General features: G+C 44.2%; 1 protein-coding gene across 2 annotated transcripts in view; it reads right to left on the reverse strand.

Moving 5' to 3' along the window:
• Positions 1–10: 10 nt before the first annotated feature.
• UTP20 (UTP20, small subunit processome component) overlaps positions 11–26,256 on the reverse strand; it is a 67,508-nt gene continuing 41,262 nt past the window's right edge. The window contains exons 37-62 of one of the 2 annotated variants that reach the window (XM_026076131.1): positions 25,823–25,963; positions 24,774–24,911; positions 23,364–23,503; positions 22,738–22,817; positions 21,583–21,887; positions 20,267–20,406; positions 19,630–19,786; positions 18,715–18,813; positions 17,923–18,090; positions 17,036–17,202; positions 15,717–15,858; positions 15,290–15,406; positions 14,306–14,476; positions 13,402–13,530; positions 12,818–12,928; positions 11,972–12,051; positions 11,154–11,223; positions 9,902–10,084; positions 8,810–8,941; positions 7,227–7,359; positions 5,834–6,030; positions 5,400–5,471; positions 4,264–4,536; positions 3,431–3,557; positions 1,157–1,302; positions 11–909 (exon numbers count right to left, since the gene is read on the reverse strand). In XM_026076131.1, the coding sequence (XP_025931916.1) occupies positions 754–909; positions 1,157–1,302; positions 3,431–3,557; positions 4,264–4,536; positions 5,400–5,471; positions 5,834–6,030; positions 7,227–7,359; positions 8,810–8,941; positions 9,902–10,084; positions 11,154–11,223; positions 11,972–12,051; positions 12,818–12,928; positions 13,402–13,530; positions 14,306–14,476; positions 15,290–15,406; positions 15,717–15,858; positions 17,036–17,202; positions 17,923–18,090; positions 18,715–18,813; positions 19,630–19,786; positions 20,267–20,406; positions 21,583–21,887; positions 22,738–22,817; positions 23,364–23,503; positions 24,774–24,911; positions 25,823–25,963 (3,774 nt within the window). In that variant the 3' untranslated portion in view covers positions 11–753. Of the gene's footprint in view, positions 910–1,156; positions 1,303–3,430; positions 3,558–4,263; positions 4,537–5,399; positions 5,472–5,833; positions 6,031–7,226; positions 7,360–8,809; positions 8,942–9,901; positions 10,085–11,153; positions 11,224–11,971; positions 12,052–12,817; positions 12,929–13,401; positions 13,531–14,305; positions 14,477–15,289; positions 15,407–15,716; positions 15,859–17,035; positions 17,203–17,922; positions 18,091–18,714; positions 18,814–19,629; positions 19,787–20,266; positions 20,407–21,582; positions 21,888–22,737; positions 22,818–23,363; positions 23,504–24,773; positions 24,912–25,822; positions 25,964–26,256 lie in introns of those variants that run through there. The other variant, XR_003255243.1, reaches the window with a different exon arrangement.

Genomic DNA, 26,256 nt, shown 5'->3' on the forward strand with positions numbered 1-26,256 from the left:
GGTGTGGTGCTTGGTACAGGCTGCTTGCTTACAGAAGCTGACTGAAGTCCAACTGATACCTCTTCTAACAATGGTGTAGCTGAACATTTAAAGAGGTTATTTTTAAAAAGATTATTTACTTATGACAGTGAAGGGGGAAGTTTCCTTTAGCTGATGCTATGATGGCTTCAGAATATCTCAGTGCAGCTAATGCTGTTTGAATAAATTACAGCACCTGGGATATACACTGTACCTGTAGCTGTTAAAGTAGCATTTACTTCTGAAAGAAGAAAAAAAAGTTTTCTGCCCTGATGTGCCAGGGTGGGTATTTGAATTCAACCTCCACTTTTCATGAGCTATTATTTCTATACTCTAAGCTTATCCAGAAGTGACAGGTAGTTTACTCTCAACAGCTGTAGGGACTGAAAGACAACTCAAGATAGGGAGGCAGACTGTTCTTTCCAGGAACTAAGATGTTCACGGGCATGCAGGCAGTAATCGCATAATCGCAACTTTCAAAAATGAAGTAATATTTAATATAAAAAAAATCATGGTAGTTGTCTATTCAACTGTACATGGTCTTAACACAGACTAAATATACAAGGTTTAGAAAAAACTGACAAGCTTTTATTTAAGATCCCAGATGAAAAAGAGGACATGAAGAAATACAAATAAATAAATTAAGATATGTAAATAATTTCTTTTCAACAATCATTAGTTCCCTAGCTGGAAGTTTCTTTTTATAAAATTATCCTCCAGGAGGTAAAAGCCTTTTCATTCCACCATTGCTAAATCTTTCAGTGCATGACTTCTAGGTTTCTTAGCCTTGTAGCTAGGGCGCAGGAATTCTATTTTTCTCTTCTTGGTTTCTGCTTTATTCTTATGTCTCTTCAGCTTCCTCCTTGCAGCAATGTCAGGATTTGCTACAACCTAATGAGAAACAGTACATTTGTATGTTTAGTTAGAATCTACAACTGTCCCTGTAAACTGAGGAGCACAGCATCACTGTGAGTCTTGCCTGAGAGTCTGATCTTAAACAGTTTCTTGTTAAGTTTCTGAACTGAAACTATCCCAATTCAGGAGAAAGATCTTCCTCAAACTTACCTTCCTGGTCATCTGTAAAGCATTTAAAAAAACCTACTTTTTCCCCAAAAGGGAAATTGGAATAAACTCTTACCTGCAAAGCCCTTTGCTTTTTCCTGATAGCTCTTTTCTGATTGGCCTGTTTCTGCACAGAAGAAAAGGCAACTGAAAAAGCCTCCAGTCCAACCAATTTCTTGAGCAGCTCTATAATTTCTTTGGAAAGGCTCTTCAGCGTTGGATCTAATAAAACAAAGTTAACTTGCTTGATCTTTTCAGACTATGGAATGAAAGCTGAGAATCCAGTAAAGATTACCCCTTCTTTACAAAACAGTGGCTGTACCGATTCATTTTGCCCAGTACCCTCTGACAAGACCAGAGCAAAAATGCTTGTGAAACCTGCTGACTCTTCACCAGCTTTCCCAGAGGACTGTAAGTGCTGCTTCACACAGGCAAACCAAAAATAATGTTTCTGAGACGCAAAAGCTTTTTCAGAAAGATAATGGCATCCCAGAGCTTTTTACAGGTGGCTTGTCATATAGAGCCACCGTGGCTCTTCAGAGCAGGCTTTGCTGGAAACAGAAATAATTCCAGTTCAAAGCACCTTGTCAACTCTAACTCTTTGTCCAATTTTATGCAACTTAAATAATTGCTTGACCTTGTTATAAAGGGCTGGCTTAATGTTTGGGATCACTAACTGCAACATACTAACTGCAATCACACACACACATGCACACACACGATATTGGAAAGAAATAGCTATAAGCAGGTACCCTGGGAAAAAGAGCAGAGCAAACATGTTTCCCTCAGTCTTCCAACAGATCCCGCTTGTAGAGTCTTCCCTGAAGCTTGTGTAAGCTACCTGTCTCCACAACATCCTCCAGTAACAAGTTCTCTGGGTCTACTCCCATCATGTGGGAAAAAACACCTCTGCATTTATTTTGAACCATCATTTGATGGCCCCTAGCTCTTGCGGTGCCAGAGAGAACAAAAGCAAGTTGATCTTTTTGCACTCATAGATTTGTCAATCTCTATCCTATCTCCTCCAAGTCTCTTATTTTCCTAGCAAAAACATACTAGCCAACTCAACTGTTCTTATATGGAAGCTACTCCAGAGCACTGTTACTGCTCTTCTCCAGATTTTTCCATGTCTTCCGTATCCTTTCTAGGATGTAGGACACAGTGCTGCACACTGTATTTTCAAGGCATATTCAAACTATGGATTTACAGAGTGATATGACTGTTTTGTTTTGTCCTCTGTTCTTTTCCTAACACTGGATTTGCTTCTTGACTGACCACATTTTCATGAACTATCAGAACACCAAAGTCTTGCTCTTAAGAATTCATCGTGTTAAATAGGAAATTTGTTTTTGTTTTTCCCCACCAGGCATCACTTCATACAGATCACACAAGGCATATTATCTGCCAGTTTACTGCCCAGCAGTTAGGTCCTAAGGTCTTTCTGCAGTCTTTACTGTTCATTTTCCACAGTGCATGCACACAGGTTTCCTTCAGATTTTTACACAAACATGGATCTCCAAAGAAAAACAAGTGTTTTTGCACAGGTAGTATCTAGTGGGAGAATGACCTGGACTCATTCAGGAAGCAGTGAGAAGTTCTCTGCACACATAGGGTATAAGCCTGCCTGTGCATACAGCCTTCCTGTGCATACAGCCTGCCACATTCCTGTAGTGGGCAGCTCTCCTCCCCTAGCTCCAAGGTTTGCTGTCTTACAGTCACGCAGGTGAGATCTGGCTGCCACACTCTCAGGATTGTGAGTACATGACACACACTAAACTTCATTTTCAGGATTTTCTACTTCATAAGGAGAAGCCTGGGGAAAAAACATCAAGCAACCACCATCAAAGTAGCAATTGCAACTCGTACAGTCCCATGCTCTACAGCAACACATGCTGCCATAAGAAAATCACTCTGTTTAAAACAGAAACACGCTTTTAATCATTGGGCATGGCTTTTTCTGCCTCCAATCCTCACAGGACAATTAAAAGAAGACTGACTTGGTAAGTCTTGTTCTGGCTTCCCTAAGATCTGCAGTCTATTCCTCTGCTCAGTAAGGCCTTGGTCTTGCCACCATACGCTTTCTCCACTATATCGCATATTCAAGTTTTACCCACTTACATGCAGGAGCCTGCCTAACTTCATTTCTCTCTTTTTCTCTGTGACCACATAAATCTTTGCTTCAGCTGTCATACACTCTCTCTCCTTTGCTACTTTGGTTAGACTGCAGGTAGCTGAAATTCACTCAGTGATGACATCCATGCATCAACAGACAAAAGGAATGAAGTTTGCGCTGAGGCACAGAACTGACACACCTTCCTCTCTGCTAATCTTTGCGAAGGAAATCACTTACCTTGCTCTGCATAGGTGCTGTTCAGTTCCCTGTACAGAGGTGTGAGAATTGTTGGAAGGTACGGCTTGATTCTGTCTTTTCCCAGATCCACTGAGATTGCTCCCAAGAACTTAAAGACGCAACTTCTCTGAAAATGAGCATATGGCACAATGAGGGAAGGGAGGTAGGGAGGAAACTGCCTAACCTGAACTGTTATGACAGCACCATGCATCACTGTTCAACGTACAGGGAGTTGTTTCAGATGCACTAGTCAGAAACTCACTGCTTTTACAAGGTCTTACTGCTGCCAAGTACAGCCTTCAGATGAGACACAACCCCATGGGATCTGTAAACTTATGAGCTGTGATTTCACTAGGATGATGTTAGCTGTTAACACTTCGAAAGACACACTTGTTCTCCGTCCTCTACGGAGGCAGCTGAAGACATGAAAGCTCAGCCTCTAACTCTGCACCACAGAGAACCAGAGTGCCTTTCTGTCACTCTCCCACATCCTCCCCCCTTCTCCCAGCAAGTAACTCCACACTGCTCTTCCCCTGCTTGCATAAACAAAACACCCTCGGGCTTTACAGCCAGCACTCCCTCCCCTTCAGCTTGGTGCCATCGGCTTTCTTACCCCTCACAGCCCCACACCATTGGCAGCAGACTGGCACAAGCCTTTCCCAAGAATCCCAACTTGAAATGCTTGTTTCTTCCTTAGCACATACTAATCCTTGCTTCAGCACCAGCTCCCAGCACCATCTGCAGCTGGTCCCCTGGGAGCAGAGAGCCAGGGCAACGCTCTCCTGCGCAAGTGCCTCCAACATCAAATGCATTTGGTCTAACCCTGTTCTTACCTTTAACGGGATCTTAGGGGAATACGCTGCTTCTCGCTTTGCCATGAGGGAGAGTTTCTTCATTACCCATAGCAACGTGGCTGGCTGGCCTTTCTCTTCTGTGTCTTCCCTTTCTCCCTCTCCTTGAGCAGAAAGGTCTCTCTCATCCTCACCTTCAGAGGCCTCCTGCTCTTCCATTTCACAGTTCAGTTCCCCTTTGGCCTCTTTGTCATCTTCTGAGGCAGGGGCTAGCAAGTAAATAACTTTGGCCACAAACAGCAAATTCTTTATAACCTGAAGTATGAAAACAGAGCAGTCAGTCACAGTTTCCCAGAGTGCCAGCACCAGCAGTGACCAGCACACAAAAGAGCCAAGGCTAGATCTGAAAGGGGAACTGGCCAACCCAGAAGGGTATAACGTGTTTAGCCTATCCCATGAGACAGAGCACATTACTCCTAACAGGACAGTCCACCTCAATATTCCCTTGCAGTTTGGGAGAGTCTCTTCCCAGATCCTGGGGAAGATGAATACTGCAGTGATACCAAAACCCTTTCCCCTACAGTACCCAGTGTTTATGAGCACTATAACACTACATAAAACACATTAACTACTGTCCCTTTAGGGCTCTGGCATGCCCCTGAGGCAGGGCTGCTTCTTTTCTCTTCCCCACCTCAGGCAACCCCTGGTTCTCCACAGAGGAAATCTCTGACCAGGTTCACACTGGAGTCAGACCTTCAAGCAGTGGTATAAAGCTGGATCAAACACTCCCAGCAGAACAGCCACGACTCCAGTGTGGCTGCAGGGAGCCAGTTCCAGGATTTGGTTGCCCAGCCTGCTCCAGTCTGGGCTGCACAGGGCCGGATGCTCCCTGACAGAGAGCCAGACAGAACGGACCCCAGTCCTGCATGATGCCTCCCCTTTCTGTCCCTGCCACCACTCAGTTTCTCTGACAGATTGATACTGTGAGGGGGGACTTTACTGGCACCTCTGCGACATGCACCTGCTTAGACAACCTCAGCACAAAACAGTCGGCCCTGCACTGTATATTGCTCCAAGCTGTCACCAGACAGTGACACTGCTGTCTGGACTAGAACTCCTTCATGGTCCCTGGCCTGCCCCAACCCCTTTCAGAGCCCCAGACCTTCTCCTACTCTCACCTGCTCTCCCAGAGACTGGTCCAGGAATTTGGATTGCAGCTGATGGCAGAAGGCAAACACGAGCTCCTTCATCTGGGGAGACAAAAAGGGAGAGGGAATTTTTACATGAGAGAGAGCAAGGAGGAGAAATCCAAAGTGGTGTTTTGCAAAACAAAGTGACTGAAGTGGTCCCCAGGACAAGCAAAGGGATCAGGCTCAGCACAATTTCTGCCTGCACCTCACAGCCCCACAGGGAGTCGTCGTGCTGCTAAGACTCCAGAGAAGTCCCCTCCCAGCAGCAGGGACATCTGCTCAAATGTTTTAAATGATCAGGATTATGCAGCAGATGGAACCAAATAAGAGAGAAATGTGCATGCCAAGCTACTAAAGGTATTCTCAGGTCCCAGCCAGGGAACAGCTAGGGGCAGCAGGAAAGGAGTAACAGACATCACTACCTTTCTGTCCAGTTCAGCTGTCAAGAACGTGGATGTAGGCAGCTCTGTCGAAATCTTTTTCCTCTTCCCTGCCTTTCTTTCTCTCCACTTGCTGACAAGATCTTCAGGCTTGTGAGACGCGAACAACAAACCAAAAATCTGAGTAGCTGTCAGCCAGACCCAGCTGTGAGGATACCACAGGTGAGACTGGACATGACCTGTGGAAAGAAAACCTCTTTCAGCAATGGAGCTGGTCCAGCAAGAGGAAAAAAAGAACCAGGTCCCTCCAAGAGTTACAACAGCACATGCTACAGTCAAAAGGTGAAGTGAATTGTGCTCATCTGCTCAGAACATAATCAAAGGCTTCCTAGGAACTTCTGCCCAGCCAAAGCGGAGAGTGGCAAAAAGTACAGGTAACCAAATGTCCCCACCATGATCAGGCACTCTGGAACAGCACTACAGCACTTCTAAATATCCCAGGACAGGGCTACTGCTGGAAAGGAAAGGGCCACTGTGGGCAAGAAAAGTGTGCACTGTGCAAAAGCACACTGCTGCACCCCTCCTGGCTGCCAAGTCATGTTCTGCCAGCACCTATGGTCCCCTCATGGGCTCAGTGCCACAGCTCCTCTGCCCATGATGTCTCAGGATTCGCTGCTGTGGGACTCTGTGGTGAGCTGGCCCTGCTCCAGCTGGTCAGATCCAGCTCCTGGATGGAGGCTAAGCATGTTTCAAAGAGATGAGACAGAGGCACCCTCTTGTCTTGCCTCTATCCAAACTACACATATCACTGGGTAATCCAGGAGTTACACTGGTATCTCCTATCCCACTAAAAGGCCCCTGGCAGGCCGAACTCTTATGATGCAAACCAGACAGGTCCAGGCTTTCTGATAACTGAAAATGAAGCAAATTAAAAACACAACAACAAAATGCCAATGATCCAGCCGGATATTGCAGCATTTCACTCACAGGGAAACTGCTTGAATCAAATGGCCTCCAGCTCCTAATGTCCCAGCAGGCACATGGCATTTACAACACTATTACCCTGTGCCAATGCTTGTTGGCTGGTATGTATGATCTCATCAGGAAAACCTCATATTCCTAGGAGAGCTGAAAGCTTTCATCTAAGAAGATGTAATTATGGTCAAACACACAGTAATTTGCAACTATTTGCTCTTGGGATTACAGAAAATACTTCCCAGCAACTGGAACAGAGGGCATATTGTTTTCATCAACTCTGTAACCTTTTCCATTAACATCTGCTCTTTTGCGGCCCAGTAACTGCCACGTATTAGCATTTATGCAGTATGCCAACCTTGTGTGACAGAGATCAGTTGCTTATATTAGGGTGCGAACAACCACACAGCATATTGAGAATCCTCCTTCTAACACAGTCATAATAATTCTTGATACTTACCCCAGATATTGTTCACAACATCACTGTTCTTGGTTAACTGAATCAAGCTGCACTCTGTGATTAGCTTTGTTACCAGCACAAGAAAGCTGAACAGCAGCCTATCTGCAGCCTTCTCCTCCTCCTCTTCAGTTATCTAATAAAATCAGCAAGTCAAGAAAGAGGCTTATGAGGAACTGAAGATAAGACTTATTTATCTTACTAGATAAATCTCAGATGAACCCTCCAAAGAGAACACTGGCTTCCACCAAATTTCCATAATAAACAGAAGGGAAGCAACTCCATTAAAATGTTTCCTCTGGAGACTGAACCTCTGCAGGAGATTATTACAATCACTCTTCTTTATGTTTATACAGGCATGTTACTGTAACAAAGTCTTAGGTGTGTAAATGCATGCAATTTACACACACAGTATAACATTAATGCATATAACATGATGAGCTCAGATTTGCCTGTGTCAGCTGTGAAGCCCCTTGTTATGATGACACTATGTGCACTGTATTTTACTAAATTGCCTTCAGGTCCTGCCCATGCCTGCAATCACCAGCTGGCTTGATATAACCAGCCAACGCTTTATCCACATGTCACAGCACAGGGGGTGATTACACTGAATTTGACATCGCTGCAGACAGTTTATTTTCATCTCTTGCTAATCTGCATACCCTGAGCCTCCACAAAGCTCTTCTCTCTTGTTCAGCACGGTGCCCTGGCACAAGAGTAACATACATGGCCACTCCCCAGGCACAGTGACTGGGATCCCTTTGAGATTATCACATGCCAAGCAGAATCTGAGGCAGCCTTGTTATTTTGAGTTAATCATGTGCACTAAAGAGATTTTCGATAAAACAAAACCACGGCCTGAAGTTCAGGAAGGGACCCTCTTTGAAAGTTAAAGCTGTAGATAACACTGAACAAAGCAGTCACAAGTGATGCACTTCTGACCTTCCATGCTTACACAAATCTGTGTGCTGCCAGCAGTCACATTTCCCAGTTGTTGTCAGCTGAATAGTCAGGTTGTTTTCCAACTAAAGAGACTCTAACACATCCCAGAACTACACACGCGTCCTGCCATTCTTTTTTATGGTGGTTTTGCTTCACTTTGCTTTTCTTTAAATAAAAACCAGAAGTCCCTTCTCTCCTACTGCAGCAGGAAAGACCACACAGTCAGAGAAAGCTCCCTGGACACACATATTGCTACAAGCTGTCAACCCACCAAGTCACACAGGAAAAAAACCCAAACACACAGATTTGAGGGTTGTCTCACAAACCCTTTCCACCCACAGATCTTTAATAGAGGCTGGGGCAAGGAGCAATATATACACAGACTACCTGCAGGCGCAGGCCAGGTGGCTCTGCAAAGTTCCTTTGCCCCTGTGTTATGACATGTGACATCGAGTTCGGGCTTACAGACAGAAACGTGGTTCTAGGTCAGCGATGTCCCTTTCAGAACAAATGCATGTGCTTTGTGTCCTTCCTTAGTCCCGCACAGTAGGTCCAACAGTTTAATCCCTCCTATGCTTATTCTTCCCTTCTTCCATTTTCTTAATTCTCTTTCCCCGAGTCTCACACATGGTAAAATGACTTACGTTTTCAAATTTAATAGGGTTGATTTCTGTTTCAATCAAGGTGAGGACAGCTTCAAGCCGCCTTTCAAACATCACTCCCTCCACTTCAACAAACAAACCACAAGACTGCGCAGCCAACCTTCTGTGTGAGCTCTGCCAACAGAAAGAATAAAAACCCCTTGTTACTTCTTCTTGATAATCAAGTCTTGCAGCTCACGTGTGCAGGAGCTGGGAGCAACTCTGACTTTTGTCTGGAGCAACAGCATCCTACAAGAGGCTGGTTTTCAGAGTACCATTGTAAAGGAGATGTTGCCAGCTAGGGACACAAACCCCCTGGCAGCACAAGTCATCCCTAGAAACACACCCTAAAATTGAATGCTGAAAGGCCATTTCTAGCCCGGATTCCCAGGCGCAGAGCTCTGGTGGGCTACTCTGCATTTTTCAGTGCTTCACAACACAACAGGTAGCTCACAGCTGTAAGCCAGGACTTAATGTATTAGAGATGAAAAGGACCAAGTGTTGAAAAATGCTTCCTCCACTGCTGCAGAGGAACAGGTCCTGAGGCCTATTTGAAAATAACTAAACACCCAGGCACCCAGATCAGGATGGGAAGCCTATCAGACTTCAACTTTGCTCCTCTCCAGCAGCTGGCAACAGAATTAAGCAAGTCTGAGCTAAAAACAGCACTGGCTGCCAATTACTGGGATCAGAAAAGCTTTAAGGAATTTGCTCAAACATTTCACCTAAACAAAGACTAACCTTGGTGAAATGCCTGACCCAAAAAAGGAACTGTAAGAAAGCAGTGCAATGCAGCTGGTAAGTCTGTAGACTGACCTACAGCAGCAACGGTTCCCTATGTTCATGCAGCTATATGAAGCTATATCACTCCCTCCTCTTCTTGCCAGCAATGGCAAGTGCCATTGCTATGGTGCATATGGTGCTATGGTGGTGAACATGGCTCTAAGGAGCTTTTATTCTAGGCTGACTCTTGTCCACTCTCTTTTCCTAAAACTAATAAATCAGGCATAACTGAACCCATCAGTTCACCAGCCCACAATCTTACTCAGCCCATGAGTAGAGTCTAGACCCAGTCAATGAAAAGACAACAAATACCTTCTTGCTGTGAAACCACTCTGTGACCAGTGAAAACATCAGATCTTGTTTTTCACTGTTTATCTTACTGAGCAGAGATTTACATGTCAAAGCCGCCATCTTTTTGCACTTGGCAGAGTCATCATTTACCATCATCATACAAAGAGAGAGAAAAAACAGCCCGCAGTATTTGTGGAGGAGCTCCTAGAAGGAAACAAGCATCAGTCAGGCTGTCAGTCAGCTGCACATCTCCAAAGAGCTTCTGGCATTTAAAGGGAAAAAGCAGGGTATTTACTGCACAGCGTACAGGAACAGTGCCAACCCCAAGGGAGACCATGTCAAGGCAGCTGAACAGAAAGGAGGAGATGATCCAGTTGCTGGAGCACGCAGGGAGGACAGGGCAGCACCATCCCTGCTCTGACACAGGCTTGCTAAAATGGCCCTGGGACAACAGCTTAGTCTCAAACCTGAAAGGGCATTTAAACGTCTAACTCCCATTGAAACAGGCAGAGGTTCCTAAGTACTGTGGCAATCAGGCTCAAAGGCCCTTCTGTAACACAGGGATAGCAGTGCTTTGCTACTTCAGAGTGGTTGGGAACCAAGCTGAGATGCTTAATCTAATCAGTGGGTGGAGAAGCACAGCTGACTGTGCAGAATTTTTCTTCCTTCCTCTCAAATTCTTGCTTGATTGCACTTCTCTGAGTCTCCTATGTACTCAGTCAAGCTCCAGCTGCAGAGCTCAGAGTCAGCATAACATTTTGTGTATGTTAACCTACATAGATGCACAGTTAATTTTTTAGCTCTAATTTTGATCCATCCCACCCTAAAAGCCCTTGCTTTCCAGTCAGGCCAACAAAACAAATGTGGTACATCACATACCAATTCAGTCAACAACATCCCTCATGGATGTTAAGAAAAGCCCACAATGGGAAAACTCTCAATTTCACTTTCTTTTCATACCCAACTTCCTTAACTGGTTGCGTTTCTTCCTACCATAAATCACCATAAAGTTTATCCAAATTCCTGCTGACAGAGCTCTATTTTACTTGCAGACTGAGCACATTAGATAATAAAATACTACAGACTCTCCAGCATGTCATTTCTATTTTGGAGCACAGCCAAGTTCTTTGAGATAAGTGGACATTCTGCTCATGATAGGAGATAATATGAACTACCAAGTGCTCCCAATATAAACTGCTCTGAAAATGCCGTTACTGCAAACACCTGACAAGAATTGACTGCTTAATGCTTCGTACTGTAGAGTGCTTGTTACCTGTGGGAACATGTCAAAGAGGTATGCAATCATCTCCAGTGCAGACTCCCTTCCAGATTCATACTCGTAACTGTGAAGAAATAATTAACAATTGCAGCTGGGTTAATTCCATGGAAAGCTGCTAATGACTTACAAGTGCCCAGTAACACAAACTGCCAGGGATCTTCCTACAACAACTACCAGACACCTGGTCTGGTACTCAGGAGAAAGGAAGCAATGAGCTCATCAACTCCAACTCCCAGAGGACAGGCTCTGGCAGACACAAATGGATGAAACAGGGCTCCAGGCAACTTGAGTCAGCACAACAGCACAGCGCTATGATGCTGGAAGGCACATGTCAACTACTGTCACTTTGAGCAAGGGAGAGATCATGCTCAGAAGGAGGTTTCGGGCACACTGCCCTCTCCATACTGCTGAAATGGTGCAGTTGATATCAACTGGGCCTGAAGCAGGTCAGGCCACTACCATGGGACAGCAGTCAGATAAACACACTTTCCCTTATTCCTTCTGGATACGCCAGTTCACCCAGCTCACAAGCAGTGCAACTGGTTAACCACTAAGCAAACAACAGAACCTTTGTTTGCAAAGGGATAAAAAACAATAAAACCAACTGTGAAATGGAGGAACAGAAAATTGCTATATTTACCAAACATCCACCTCTGAAAAAAAGTAGTTTACTTTTAGAGCCAGGAAAATCAAGACTTCAGCCACACCTTCTGCTCCTTATGAACAGCCCTTTGGCACACCAGAAGGCCACTAAAGTCACATTTAAGCAACAAGGCTCTGTTCTGACAGAAATGTGGGGGATAAAAACTCACTCCAGCTGTGCGAGCATGAATTCCAAATTGGGTTTCAGCTTGTCACCAAGGGGGTAGTCAAGAATATATTTTAAGTAAATCTGGAATAAAACACAGAGAGGAGTTACCAGAAACACTAAGAAAAGCTTATAAAAAGGTTATGAGGCAAATATGATGATGGAGCAGCAAGTTTAGGAGAGACACCCCTTCCTCCTGTGCGTGCAAGTTCCTATCCCAGAAGGGGCCAACTGATCTCAAGCTCTACGCCTGGAACAGGATCTGCAGGCACTTGACATCTGCCAGATCAGTCTCCAGAGTATTATCATGACTTGACCAGGCTTCTGTTAACAGAGATTCATTAGCATCCTTCAAAATTAAGTCTGTAACTATGGAAATGCACCATTTAGTTAAGCACAGCCCCTGCTGCATCCATATTCCAATGTCTGAAATGAAGCAACCAATGCTGTCTTTTGGTTGTTTTTAGTCTAGAAGGAGGAAAGAAGTAATGGGCAGGAACCACAGATAATGACAAATTCTCTTCTGCTGGGATACAAAAAGGGGCAAGACCTTAATTACATGGGCCTAAAGGCCTCCAAGGGAGGGACAGTATCACTGCTGCCCAGTAGCTCTCTGAAGCTATGCCATGGGTTTTCACTATGGGCCAGCAGTCTGCTTTTGCTATGCGTCTGCCACAATAACTAAGCCAGCCAGATAATAAGGGAATAAGGATTAGTAAAAAGGGGAAACAGGGCTGAGGATTCAGCAGGACTAAGACGCATCTCTCTGAGAGCTGAGATGGCCACATCAAGCCCTCTATCCTGTTAGACTGCTGTAAATAAAGTAAGATGAGAGACTTATTCTACCAACCTGCCTGCACTGCACTCGCACGGGCTCACTCTGGCCCGTGATGGCCAGCTGGGCAACCTTCTGCAGCACATCATCGATATCAGGAACAATCAGCTTCCTGGATAAAATGGCCTAAAACATGAAAGCACAGCTGGGGTCACGCCATTTTGGTTGCACAGTACAAGATGTAGTATTATAACATGGGACTACACTTTTCTCAGGTAGTATATTAATACTGGGTCTTTCGCATCTTCAAACACAGCCAGAGGGACTTAAAAAAGGAAAAAAAAAAGTGGCTTAAAAAGGTGTTCTATTTCTTTTGGAAGACACAGAGCTAAACAGGGATGTGGATTCTTTAGCAAAAACATCCTCAGATCCAAATGCATCCTCGTAGGCACTAGATGTGTATAAAATCACCACCCAAACAATTTTCAACAGCAACAAGCTAAACAGTAAAATTTTGCTGCTTTTTTCTATAACGGAGAGCCTTTAAGGGCATTCTGTGACCCATCTGTGACACAAGATCTTATAAGCTGTCACCAAGAAGTAGAATCACTCTCATTCCAGTGGCTCGCAAAACCTATACAATTGCTGCACAGAAATACCTTGAGAAGGCCAAAGGCAGTAGCTTGACGTGATGAATCATAAATGTCTTCTTCAGCAAAGCCAAGCAACACTTGGAGCTGCTTGTCTGTTATGTGGCTCTTTGAATTCTTCACAAGTATTGTTACAGACTACAAAAATCAAATTGCACAATGTCAATACAGGTGCGGTGCCATAAAATGCAAGCCTGCACAAAGCCCAACTCCATTTACATCACTTTGGTTTGAAAGTACAGACTACTGCTCTGAAACATGTAGCCAACACTATTTTCATCATTTTGCTTTCAGCTGGCAATTTTAGGACAAAAACTGAACAGAAGCAAATACATATGAATTCAGACAGGTCCTTGAAATGAGTGGGGATGCTCATGAACATGAATAAGCATGCAGGAATGCAGCCAGGCAGAGGGGAAAATTCTTCCGGCACTGGAATTCAGCATTATTTACTCTAACTTTCCCTTATGATCATGAAGTCGTAATTAATTCAACAAAGCATTCAGAAGACATCTACAGGAAGACACTTCAAAGAGTAAAAGTTATTACTGTTATTAACTGCCCTCTTCCCTTCAGCTGCAAAAGTCTACTTCAATGAATTATGTTAAAAGCAAGATATTCAAGTACAAAACTGATGCCTCTCAAAAGAAAGGGTAGTAACAAGATAGTATGATAGAGAAACAAAAAAGGCTTCTTTAGAACACTCCTTCAACTCCAAACTCTGCATTTGTTGGGGTAACTTTCTCCAAATTTGCACCTGGGAGAGAATCAGCAAGACCTTTTTTTCCTCCCTACCTTGTGGTCTCCAGGCTGCCTCTCCAGAGCCAGCTGCAGGAGGGATGTGCACTTGCACAAGTCTCATTCCACAGAGTTAAACATAAAGTAGAGGTGAGCAGAGTTGGGTCTGACTTACTTTGAAACAGTTCACAACCAAGTGGAAATTCTGGCCTTTGGCTACTCCTGTCTTGGCAAATTCTTTCAGCAAGAGGAAAAGCTGCTTGATTAGGGGCTCCAGATTCAGATTGACCGAAGGCAAAGGGAACTTTAAAATCCATACTAAGGACTGCAGAGCACCAGTTATCACCTGTGAGAAAGAGCCAAACGACAGCATGTGGATATAATGACACTGAAAGAACACCTTTCTCACTCTAACTGCTACAGAGAGGGCCAGTCTATCTGCAACTGTGGTAAAAGGGAATTAGTCAGCAAAATCAGCTCTTTCAAACCATTTGTATGCAATACAAAGCTCTCTACTCCACTCCCTAATTCTCCACCTTTGATTTTCCTAGGGCAAGGCATTAACAAAGGGCTGATTCAGTAGATGGTGGGAACTCTTTCTGAAGCAGAGGTGCTCTGGAAGTTGCTCTGCCAGAAACCCAGGCCATCTGAAAGTCTTGCTCCAGGTATCTGTTGGTGTACAAGGTCTGCCTTCCATTCCTGGGAAACTCCAAGGTCAGCATATTCCCTCCGAGGCACACTCAAACCCAAAGCTGCCCAGAAAGGAGGCTGACTGGGATGCTGGGGATAAAGACGTTACAGATGGATCAAGAGAAACAATGTCTATGACAACACTGCTCCAAGCAGCCACAGGACCCTCACAAGCCTCCTCACAAATGGTCTGTGAGGTCTGTAGAGTACTGGTATGAACATGCTCCAGGAGAGCATGACCATATCTGAACCTGCAGCACTAGGGGCAGAGCATTCAGTCCTCCATCAGCAACAACCACTCCTCCCCCTTAGGATATCAAGTCTTCAAACAACTTGTTTATCTGCATACCTATGAAATCAGGTTTGAAAACTAGATGCCTTTCTCTTCCCATGCAGTTCAATTGTGAAATGACATTTGTGGGCTAGACCCTTCTTAGCAGAAGGGACAGGCGCCAGCTCAAAACTGTACCTTGACATCCATGGATTTCAGGCAGTCTATAAGCAACTGAACAAAAGGATCTAACATTTCCAAAACATGTTCATTGGAGGAATTTATTTTGGATCTCTTCAGGCTCATGTGTAGCAACTGGCATAAAAAACATATAGGACATTCATCTCAAAGTCAGGCTGGGATTCAAATGAGTCAAGTAAAGTCACACATTTATTCAGGTTATAGCAGAATTTATGCCATATTCCATTAAAATACTTGTAACACAGTAAGCACTTTTTATAGCTCTGTAAGAGGCATCACTGCAGTTACTACATGCAAAATAAAGCTGGGTCAAAGTGGCTGTGTGTTTAACACAATATATGACCAAGATGCCTTCTTTTGGATTCTTTAAAAAAATTTTTTTTTGATTTCAAAGTGTTCTCTTTGTATCTGAGGAGATCCTTACCCGAAGTCCTGATTCAACCAAGATAGAGGTGTTAGTTCTGCTGCTGACAGGTGCTTTCTGCCCTCCTCGGGTGGGAGTGGGCTGAAGCAGCAGGCAACTTTCTGGTTGCAGCCGAGGATCTGGAGGAGGTGCAACTTTTGTTCTGAATAACAGTGCAAGGCAAAAGAGGAAAATTCAGATTTCAATCCTCTCCAGGACAAGCTTGCTGTTGGGAGTGGAGAGAGCTGGACTGTGCTCGGCTGCTGCCCACACAGCAAGCAAAATCAGATCATGGCCAGAACACAATGAAATAAACTGAACTTGAGAGCAACATGACAGGAGACAGGAGACTCTCAGGCTTGGGAACAATGTCACTATTGCACAGACCAACAAATAAACACCGAGTTGCATAACATCTCCCTTATTTTCTCCTCAGCAAACAGGCAAAACCTTGGGAGTTTCTCCAAGTGAACATACCACACTTCCACATCTGTCCACATTTACAGACACTTCATTTACACACTGTTTTACAATAGCCATGCCTTTTTCTCACCCCTGGCCACTGGCTGTATCTAAGCATTTGCTTGGCAAGTGCTTCTGGTATAGCCAGAGCAGTTCAAAAAGCACACCTCCCTCAGCAGAGGGCTGGTAACTGATGGAGCTTGACACTCCTTGTTATCCATTGCAACTCAAGGCAGAATGGCTACATAGAAATCTCTGCTAGATGTTTTTCACTTAAGGGAGCAATAATTATTGATGGCTTTTAAAAACTGCTCCAAGAGGCCTGCAAACAGCTGTCAGATCATAGTGCAAGCCAGCCTATGTAACAGGACATATGAGACACCTGAACCTAGTTCTGAGCAGTGACACCACCAAATGGAGAAGAAATCTCATAGCTATTCTCCCTGACTTTTGCGCCAGCTCTGAAGTGATTAAGTGGCAGGCCACAGTTTCTCTTGTTCCTGACTCCATAAAAATGCCCAGGACCCTATAGGCCTCTTACATGCTAATTTGTAGCTCCCTCCTACACACACACCCGCACACACTCTCCCTTCACCCAAACCCCTATACCAGTTTATCAGATGGTGAAAAAGCCTTACTAAAGGCCTTTAGCACTTACAAGGATAGACTCCCTTAAGTTTAGAAAATGATCACTTCCATTTCCAAGCTTTCTCCCTGCCCTGGAGCTGTCCAAATAATTTGCTCACATCAAAAACAAAGAGCAAATAAAAGGAAGGAAGCCCTTACAGATTTGATCAGTTGGATTTGAGAGCTGCCTTTTTTTTGCAAGCAAACCCCCAACTGATAACAGACTAGCCAGGTTATGGCCTGGAACTCACTTGGCCTTCTCAGTGAGTAGAGGCAAGTTTTCGCTGATGAGACCATGACTGAGGAGGAGAAGGGATTCCGCGTTCATATCTGAATTGAAGATCAGCCCTATCATGATGTGACGCAGTGCCTCATGCACCTTCCGGACTTTCTTCAGGCTTGTGGTGCTTTCCAGAATCTGCAAAGGAACCATCATGAGACTTAGTCAAAATGCAGCAGGAGGGCAATGATCTGCCATCTGTACTGTGAAGTCACAGGAAAAGCCAGACCAATTCCTCCATCTTCACTTACTGCCTTCATTCCCAAGCTCTCTACATGAAGAGCATCCCATTGCCTCAGCTCTGCCCCAACATCCCTCCCTTCTCCCTCCAGCCTGTTCTCAGGCTCCTGCCCATTCTCCTTGCGCCACCAGGACGTTCCAGAGCTCATGAGCAAACAGGGCTCCATTTCTCCATGAGCGCATATCCCTCTGAAACAACTGCATCTCTGCACAAGCTTTTATTCCACAAAGTCAGAGCCTTAATACATTTTGGCAATGTTTCCTTTATGCACAAGGGATCCAGTCACAAAATAGCCTGCAGAACTTATAGTGCCAGAGCAAACAGCATTAACAAGAGTCATTGTTGCAGAGGGAGAGTGAACTGAACAACCACAATGGGATGTTTCCTTTCTAGCTCAGCAGAAAGCTTCCCAAAACACCACTCCTTCTCCTGAATGCCTGTAGCAAAGTCTCATTTTATAAGCTGGTGCAGACTGGCTTTCGAGAGGAAAATTAGTAGCCTGAGATAATTATGTAAGTAATGCCACAGTAGCCACTAGAAGCTCTAGAGTTTCTTCTAGACCATACACAATTAAGAGTGCTCAGGGCTATAGAAAGGCTACGGCTGCCTTTTCTTACCTCTTTCAATGGCAGAATAAGTTTCGTCACCTGGCCCTTCCCTATGTATTTGCCGAGAATTTCATAGGAATCGTAACTTTTGCTCTTGCGCGCTTCCATGACCTTGGAGACAATTCCCTTCACTTCCTTCTCTTCAGCTACATCCCCAAACAGCTCCTGGTTGAAAATCTTTGGAAAGCAGCCAACAGAAGTGAATGAGAAGAGCAAAAAAGTAGAGCCAGATTCATGCAGTAACAGCAGAACCACACTATTTTTTCCCTACCCACAAAAAAACCCAACAATTCCCCAGGTCCCCCACAAATCACACCTACCTTTCCTTTGTCAATATAAAGCACCCCAGTCTCAGCAAACTAGTGGGAGCAGCTGTTCTCACACCGCTCTGCAGTGTTGTGACAAGGAGTGAGAATCCAGTCAGACCAAGACATTTGAATGTACCCCCTTTCTGGATTGCCAGCTGAGCTCCCGGGCCCTGTGGTCTGCACTGACTAGATCTCTGCTGACTATTGCTCAGCCATCTAGAGCACATGGCAAAACAGTTACATGTCTTAATCTTGAACCAATTCCCTCCTAAGATGCAGGGCTCAGGGCACACTCTCAGGAGGTACTTTGTGCCTCTACAAGGGGTATGCTAATGCCTCATTAAAAACAGTCTCTCTGCTTTGCAGTAAATGTACAATCAGCCCTGTTTGCCACTGAGTATGAGGCAATCTACAGACAACCCTCTGCTCCTCCCAGAGTGTCCCCCAAGCACTTCATGATGCACTTCCTTCAATCCTGAATAGCAGCTTTTACCTCAACCAGGATATCTAAGCAAGGATCCAAATCACCAGCACTGAGCTTGCTAGTAAGGCCCTTCAGTAACAGGTTCACAGTGAAAGTCAGCACGTGGAGCTAGAGAAAAAGAGAAAAATCATGTTTCCATCCCCCCTCCATGGACTTCTTATGTAACTGGATGGAGGGGGGATACGACAGCAGAGACATCACAACTCACATACTGCATTTGAGCTTTCGCTACAGAAAAACTACTGGGAGGATGAGAATCCATGGGTGGGTGGCAGGAAGAGGACCCCTGTCCCTCCACACACTAGCAGGAGGGCTAAAATTCTCTCTTTCCCCAGTGTTCTCACTGCTATTTTTAGGCTGTGCTAATCAGTGTTTTCACTGTTCCAGTAGCTAGAAACTCATGTTTTCCCCCGAGATAATACTCATAGGAAATTATTCTTATCACAAACCACTGTGGCAAGAGGAAAGATGAATTAATAGTCAGGGCCTTGGCTCTGCATTCAGGAAGTAAGGCTGCAATTAGCATCTCCGTCACATGCTCTCTGTGCAGTCTCTGTGGCAAGTCACCTCTGATGATGTTTGATCCTACCAAAGTTACTGGAAAGATTCCCACTAATTTTAATAGGACCAGGAATTCATCCTTCACCTCTGAACCTCAACTCTTCACTGGGAAAATGGAGATCCTTTCTTCTTCTTCTCGGTTTAGACTATAAGTTCTTTGGGTACAGTCCCTCAGTTAACATATGTTTATATAATATTTAGCCTAACAAAGAATGATATAGGCTCTAACAGTAGCATCTACTTGTATTATACCAACTACTCTTCCAGTGCAAAACAATTTTGGTAATAAATTTCCCTTTGGATTCTCCTCCTAACACTTATAAAGACCTACAAAGAGCAGAAGAGGAAGAAATTCAGCATTACCTGGTACCCGTGGACGAGAGTGGACTGCATCTCTTTTACGATGTACAGCAGGTACTGCGCTCCCAACACTTCCATGATTTTAGTGAGGGTGTTGCGGGCGATGTCCCGGATTTCCTGGGCTCTGTTCCTCAAGAACGAGCAGACTTTCAGCAGGATGCTGCAAGCAGAGATGGACAGCTTAGCTCACCTCCAAACAGAGCAGAATTAATTACACTGCTAACTATGAAGGCTGCTTTTCAGGGCTGTTTTACAACCAAAACTACATTCAAAGCCAGCCTCACAGAAAGGCTTTATAGTTGTACACAGACCCATCCTCCTTCAAAAGATTTTACAGACTGTCCTTTCTTTCTGTATAGTACTCTTTCTTCAGCTCTGCCACCCCTACATCTGCACCCTGCTTCACTGCTCTGCTCTTATTTAAGGATTTACCAAATTCCTTTCAAACTCAGCTTTATAAAAGTCAAATGCAGACAGCGGGGTATTTCACTAGGAAAAATCTGTTTCCAGAAAAAATATTTAAGGTCTGATAGAATGCTCCTCCTACATTTAGCTATGTGCATGACCACAGCTTGAGAAAGAAGCTTGCACTCATGCCCAGCACAGTGAAGAGCATTCGAAGAGCTCTTCTGGACTTTACCTTGGCAGGTTGGCTTCCATCACTTCTTGGGGAAGACACTGCATCACCCTGACCATTGCAAAAGCTAAAGGCACACGAACTACCTCGTCATCATTCACAACATTGGATTTCACGAGCTTGTGTTCCTCGTCTCTTTTAACCTTTGTAAGACAGAGCAAGACACAATGCACGTTTAACATATGAAAGTATAATGAACACAGTCTTAAACAAACCCTGAGTTTCCTCAGCAAACCCTGAGAAGAGGCCAATATGGCAAGTTAGTTCTGTTTTTGAAGACTTGAGGATGAGGAACAGAGCATGACTGCATTTTAACAAACACAATTGTGTATTTGTCTAATGTGCTACATTTCATAGAGGGATGTTCACACTGTGACCTCAGAAGTGGTTTATGGAAGGATTCAACTAAAATTTATAAACATTGTTTATAATTAGGTGGAGGTCTTCTCAAAAAGTGACTTACTGCACTGGCCAGACTTGCACTGCAAATTAAAAGAATTGCAGTCTGTGAGCTCCCTCTGTGCACTCCCAGGCAGAAAACAAGGGGGATAGCAAAAAAGGGAAGATAGACTGAGAGTGCCATATAAAAGAGGCCTTCCAGAAGCATACTTCAATAATAAGCATTACAACGATGACTTCAGTCATCCCTAAAAGGTTTAGCTACATCATACATTTAGATAGCCATACAATTTGTTTCATAAGGGTCAGGCAGTCTTAAAGTATTGTCCCTCAGCTGTCTCACACCTTGTGGCATACCTGCTTTATAGATGAAGAACTATGACCGGAAGAAATTAAGGGAAGGATTCATCTCACCCACATATAGTCTAAGGTAATTGGGATGAATGATGAGAGAGAAAGAAGCACTTCCTGGAAGTCTCACTCATCTTAAACACTTTTCTCAGGATGCGACAGACAACCTTTGGAGATGCTGTCCTTCTCTACCGACTACAGGAAAAACCCAGGCAGCTAAAAGATGACGATTCCCTGCATTTTCAATACAGAAGCTAAACCGGGTGCTAACAGGTGACTGAGAACTTCTCAGCAGGCTGCATGAAGTGAATTGTTTCACTTGTGTGGCTCAATCCAGTTCAAAGCAGGGAAGTGAAGACGCCACAGCCACTCTGACCAGAGAGACTGTCAGCAATCTCAGTGAAACACCAAATGGAGTGAAGCCTCTTTTGTGCTTTCAGGTGGCCTCTCTCTCCAGCTGTGCTTGTGTTTTGTGTGGTATGTTTCAACATGTCTCTTTGCAGTAGCACCCCAACCCTTACAGCAGCAGCACAGATCTGTAAATTGCCTTTCCAACATCAACTCCTCACCTTTGCAACAATACACCTGTGCAGTTTGGGCAAGATGTTGGATGTAACTGTATCTTGGATATGTTTGATCAGACATTCCAGCTCTTCTTTATTTCGTGGTAGGAAAGAAACAGTTTTGGTCACTTGCTCAGCATCTTCAGACGTCTCAGCTGCCTGGTCAGGCAGGACTGGCACAGGCTCTGCCAGCTCCTCAGGAAGATTCTCCTCTTTGTTTTCCTCCACCATCTCCTCTTCCCCTTCACTCTGCTCCAGCTCCATGGCTTCTTCACCCTCCATCACTGGCTCAAGATCCATGGGAGCAGCTCCTGTGAGGTAATTGTCAAAAACACTGATAAATGCAGGAGGGTACAAAAATGGAGTCCTTAAAAGAGATTCCTGTGATGGCTTTGGTATGGACAGAGCTCCGGCCCACCACCAGCAAGCAATAGCAAATGATCACTAAGCAACAGAGCTGTTTTACTGGGAAGAGAAGTCCTGGCATGCTGGTTTCTGAAAACTACCCACCAGGGCTAGGCTTAAAGCAAAGACTATGTTGTTCTTTGGCTGAACTCCACAGTTTAACAAAGCTCACTGCCCTTGAATGTCAGAGAAGTGCCATTCACTTATACTTGATAATTTCACAAGGCAAGAGGTACTGACAAGCACAGCTGTGAGATATCCTCCTTCCTCAGAACATCCCAAAGACCATGACTTAGATAACCACAATGGTGAACAAGCCAAAGTTACCATTTCTCTCAACGAAATTGCAGGGGGAGCCAGGGCCAGAGCACAGGGCAACCTGCCCAGGCTGTTGATAACACTGAGAGCAGCTCACAGCAAGGACAAAAATGCTCAGACGCTGTGGGTGGGCACAGCCCTTGGAGAACTCCCAGATTACCATAAACCTGGTCTGGGGTATTTTGGCCTATGGAGGCCTGGTTTGAGGGGAATGGAGAGGTAGTGTGGATATGGTTTGCTCTACCTCTCCTCGTGGTGCCAACACACAGGAGGACAGTCTGTACTACTCCTGAGGAGGTAAGTCAAAGCTAGTTTTCCAACATGCCCATTTTAAAAAGCTGGGAAAAGATGACCTCAAGAATAAAACACAAGTTTTTGACTAACTGCACTTTGAGCAATTAGAAGGAGTGCATCTATATTCAGGAGCAGAAAGCTTACCTTGGTGCTCAATGGTCATAAGCTGCTTTTCAAGTGTTTCATGGTCAAAGTGAAAGGCTTCCAGCACTGTCTCTAACAAGCTGTGGAAGAAACAAACAGAGACAGATCAGCTCTCCACACAAAAAGAAGAAGTGGCATAGACCAACATAATGGAAAACCTTAAAGGCACTTCTAAAAAAACTTCAGACTCAGTGAAAGCACAGCTTGAGGTGGTTTATGCTGAAGTAACAACCCAAGGGGAAAAAAAAAAAGAAAAAAAAAAAGGTTGCTCTTCAGCAAGATGAGTTCTGCGACCTAGCTCACTGCAAAGCCTCACAGACAGCAGTGCTGGAGCAATGGAGGTGGCCCAGGAACAGGGACAGTCAGGCAAGAGCAGAAGCTGCTAATGCTGGCATGCACATGGTGAGACACAGTGTGAGAAAGCAAACACCTGCTAACCCTTCATAGCTCAGTCACATCTAACTGCAAGGCCATGCCCAGACTTTCACTTGCATGAGCCCACCTCAGAGTGGGCAATCTCTCATCCCAGTGAAGAGGCAAAAACCCATGTGATGCTTCTTAAGACACTGAATTTTGTCTTAGCAGCCTTTGGAGAAATCTAGAGTAGCATCACTCATAGTACCTACCTGACTCCCAACTTTGGATTGATTTGCCCCGTTTGCAAGACATGGATGAAATGCTTTAAGTGGTACAAGTATGCTGACCAGGAGAGATGCCGGCAGACAGCTCCAACAACTTCAACTGAGGCTGTTACCATATTTTCATGCTGCCCAAAAGACAGAAATTCAATTGTTAACATTCATGCCGAGCAAATGTCTAAAGCATCCTTTACTCAAAGCAACAAAGGACAAAGAAAGTAACTTCTACCTAGTGAGGATGCTTGGTACTCGGCTCTTTCAAATCTTCCCTGGTTACTGGATAAAAATCACAGTTCACCAAGCTGATCTCCAGACCCACCTCCTCTAAATATTTCTGCAAATACTTATTTTTTCCTCACATGACCAATTCTATGGGCCCACTTGTGTGAAGAGCTAAAAGCAGGTATGAACCAGTCAAGATACCTAGCCACAGACAGATCACGCATTGCTGGGCCACTCTGACCAACTAGAAACTCACACTGTTAAGCCATAGCAAATCTGAAACAAAATGTGTTCTTTTTTTCCCACCAAGGTTTCAGACAATGCATTTTTACCTCCCATCAGTCAAATGGGAGTCACTCCACTGATGGGGGCAGTCTGTATGACTGCAGGAGCCAAGCCACGTGCCTGAGTTTTAATTGCTTCTGCTTCAAAACAGGATTTCTGACAGTAAGCCAATTAGACAAGCCACATTTGCTTGGTCTGATATAAGCGGCTCTGCTGTCCTACTGATGGTGTGCAGGGAACTGCACAGACTTGTAAAACCTCAGCTTTCAGTCTCAAACAAAAAGTCTATCTAGACTGGCACCACAAGTAATTTCACCTCATGTGTTTTAAATAAAAGGTATGAAAAGTGATCAACAAAATGTCACCCTTTAAGCTTTAATTACAAAGCTGCTACTGATTTCTGAGATTCTCAACTAGTTCCTGCAGTTCACCCTTATACCCCATGAAAACAGTATTTATTCCCACCTCAATTACTAGCTGTAGCCTATGCTCCCTGCCACACACATTCTGCTGCCAAACAGTGACTAATCTCTGCTCTGAAGAGTCTTTACCACAACAGAATATAAGAGAGTAGTTTGGAGGAATAGGGAAAAAAATCATCATCCAATTACAAAAAAACACAAACAAAAATAATCCCAAATCAAAAACCCAGTCAAGAAATTCATCTTGGAGATGCAGGACAGGTTTAGCAGATACAGGATTGGGCCCAGACTGAATCTGCACCTTCTGAACTCTCCTTCCACCACTGAAAAGAATGACAGCACTCTCATGAGCAAGGAGAACACTCACTCCACAGCCCTATCAGCCTTTCAAAGCGGTAAGTCTTAGAACGAGAATGATACGAGAAAGGTAAAAATATTCAAAATGGAGGCATCCAATTAAAAAACCTACCTTAAGCATTTTTTCATTAAAAATGGCTGTAGTAGCATAAGGCATGATGTAGTTCTGAAGGGATTTGGAGGACAGCACAATTTTTTTTTCAGTGAGCTGCTTAGCCAGTTTCCTCAGGGCTCGTGCCCTCCTGTGGATCTAAGCCAAACATGAGAGAGAGTGAATGAGGTGGCTCTTGAGACACAGCTAGCAGAACAGAGCACATGCACCCAAAAGTCTTGAAAATGGCTCAGTTTTAAGTCATGACATAAACATAGCACAGTTTTTTTCCAAGAATAGGTCACACTCTTTCCATTCAGTCTCTGGGCTTTCACCAGTCTTTTACATCAACAAATACTCCAGCTCAATGTGATATTTCACTGTGAATTCACAGTCCTAAGAATGTGCCATCTTCAGGTATCAGCCAAGAGAGGTAAATGATGTAAGATGATGAGGCCTGGTAAATTATAAGGAAGAAAATTTTGATTTGATGTTAAATTTAACTACAGATGTAATGAGGCTCTCTGACTGCATCTCTGAAAGCATGAGGAATGCTGTATTTTCATACCACAAGAAAAACAGGGAGGCCAAGCTTTGTGCAGCATTTAAATAAATCAAAAAGGCCTGTGAAAGAAAAAGGGCTGCACAACCTCTGCACAGAGGGTAGTGGGGACAGGCTGGTCAAACAGATCTGTTCCTTGCCTATGTCAGAGGGACCCTCAGGACACAGTGTTGCTGGCAGTGGGATGGAGATGCCTGTTCGAGTACGTGAACAAGCACTTATAACAAAATCACTTCTTTTAGCCAAATTAGGAGAAGGTACAAATAGTGTTGCTAAGTTATGAAAACAAAATATTTATAAGTAGAAATACTAATGAATCGTGACTTTGATTCACAGTCACCTATGTAACTTCAATGCCCACATACCATTTTTTTATGACACCTAATGATACAGGTTCAACTTCCCTTTAACAGCAGTGCACAGATGCTTTGGCAAACATTATCTGACAGTAAAACACTCTTGCTTTGGCAGGGGGAGAGAGGTGCTAGGGGAACACACTGCCTTTTACCTGGATGTGTTTCATGTTCTCAAAGAAGTCCATGTCAGGATCATGGGCGTTGGTCAACTGGACCAAATCCCGGAATTCAGGATTTGCTGGGAATGTTTGAATGAGGCACGCAAGCAATGATGTGTAGTCCTGCTGGATGCTCTGCAAACAGCAAGCAGTGAAGGTTAAGTACCCCTTAGAAAGGCAGCTAAACACTCCTCAGCGCAGCCATGCTGCCATTTACAAAGTGCTTCAGGCCAATGAGTCCTTTGGTATTCTTTGGTAACTGCAAATATACATATACTTTGGACAGCACATAAATTAAAGAAAACTCTCTTCTCCAAAGAATGAGCTACTATTGAGAAAAGCTAAACAACGGCAGAGAAACACAACATAGCAGAGTGTTGACTTATTAGATTTTTATAGGATTTCAAATGAAGGGTAAGTCTGATTAC

This window comes from Apteryx rowi, unplaced genomic scaffold, assembly GCF_003343035.1.
Source record: "Apteryx rowi isolate R43461 unplaced genomic scaffold, aptRow1 scaffold_426, whole genome shotgun sequence".
Taxonomy (NCBI): domain Eukaryota; kingdom Metazoa; phylum Chordata; class Aves; order Apterygiformes; family Apterygidae; genus Apteryx; species Apteryx rowi.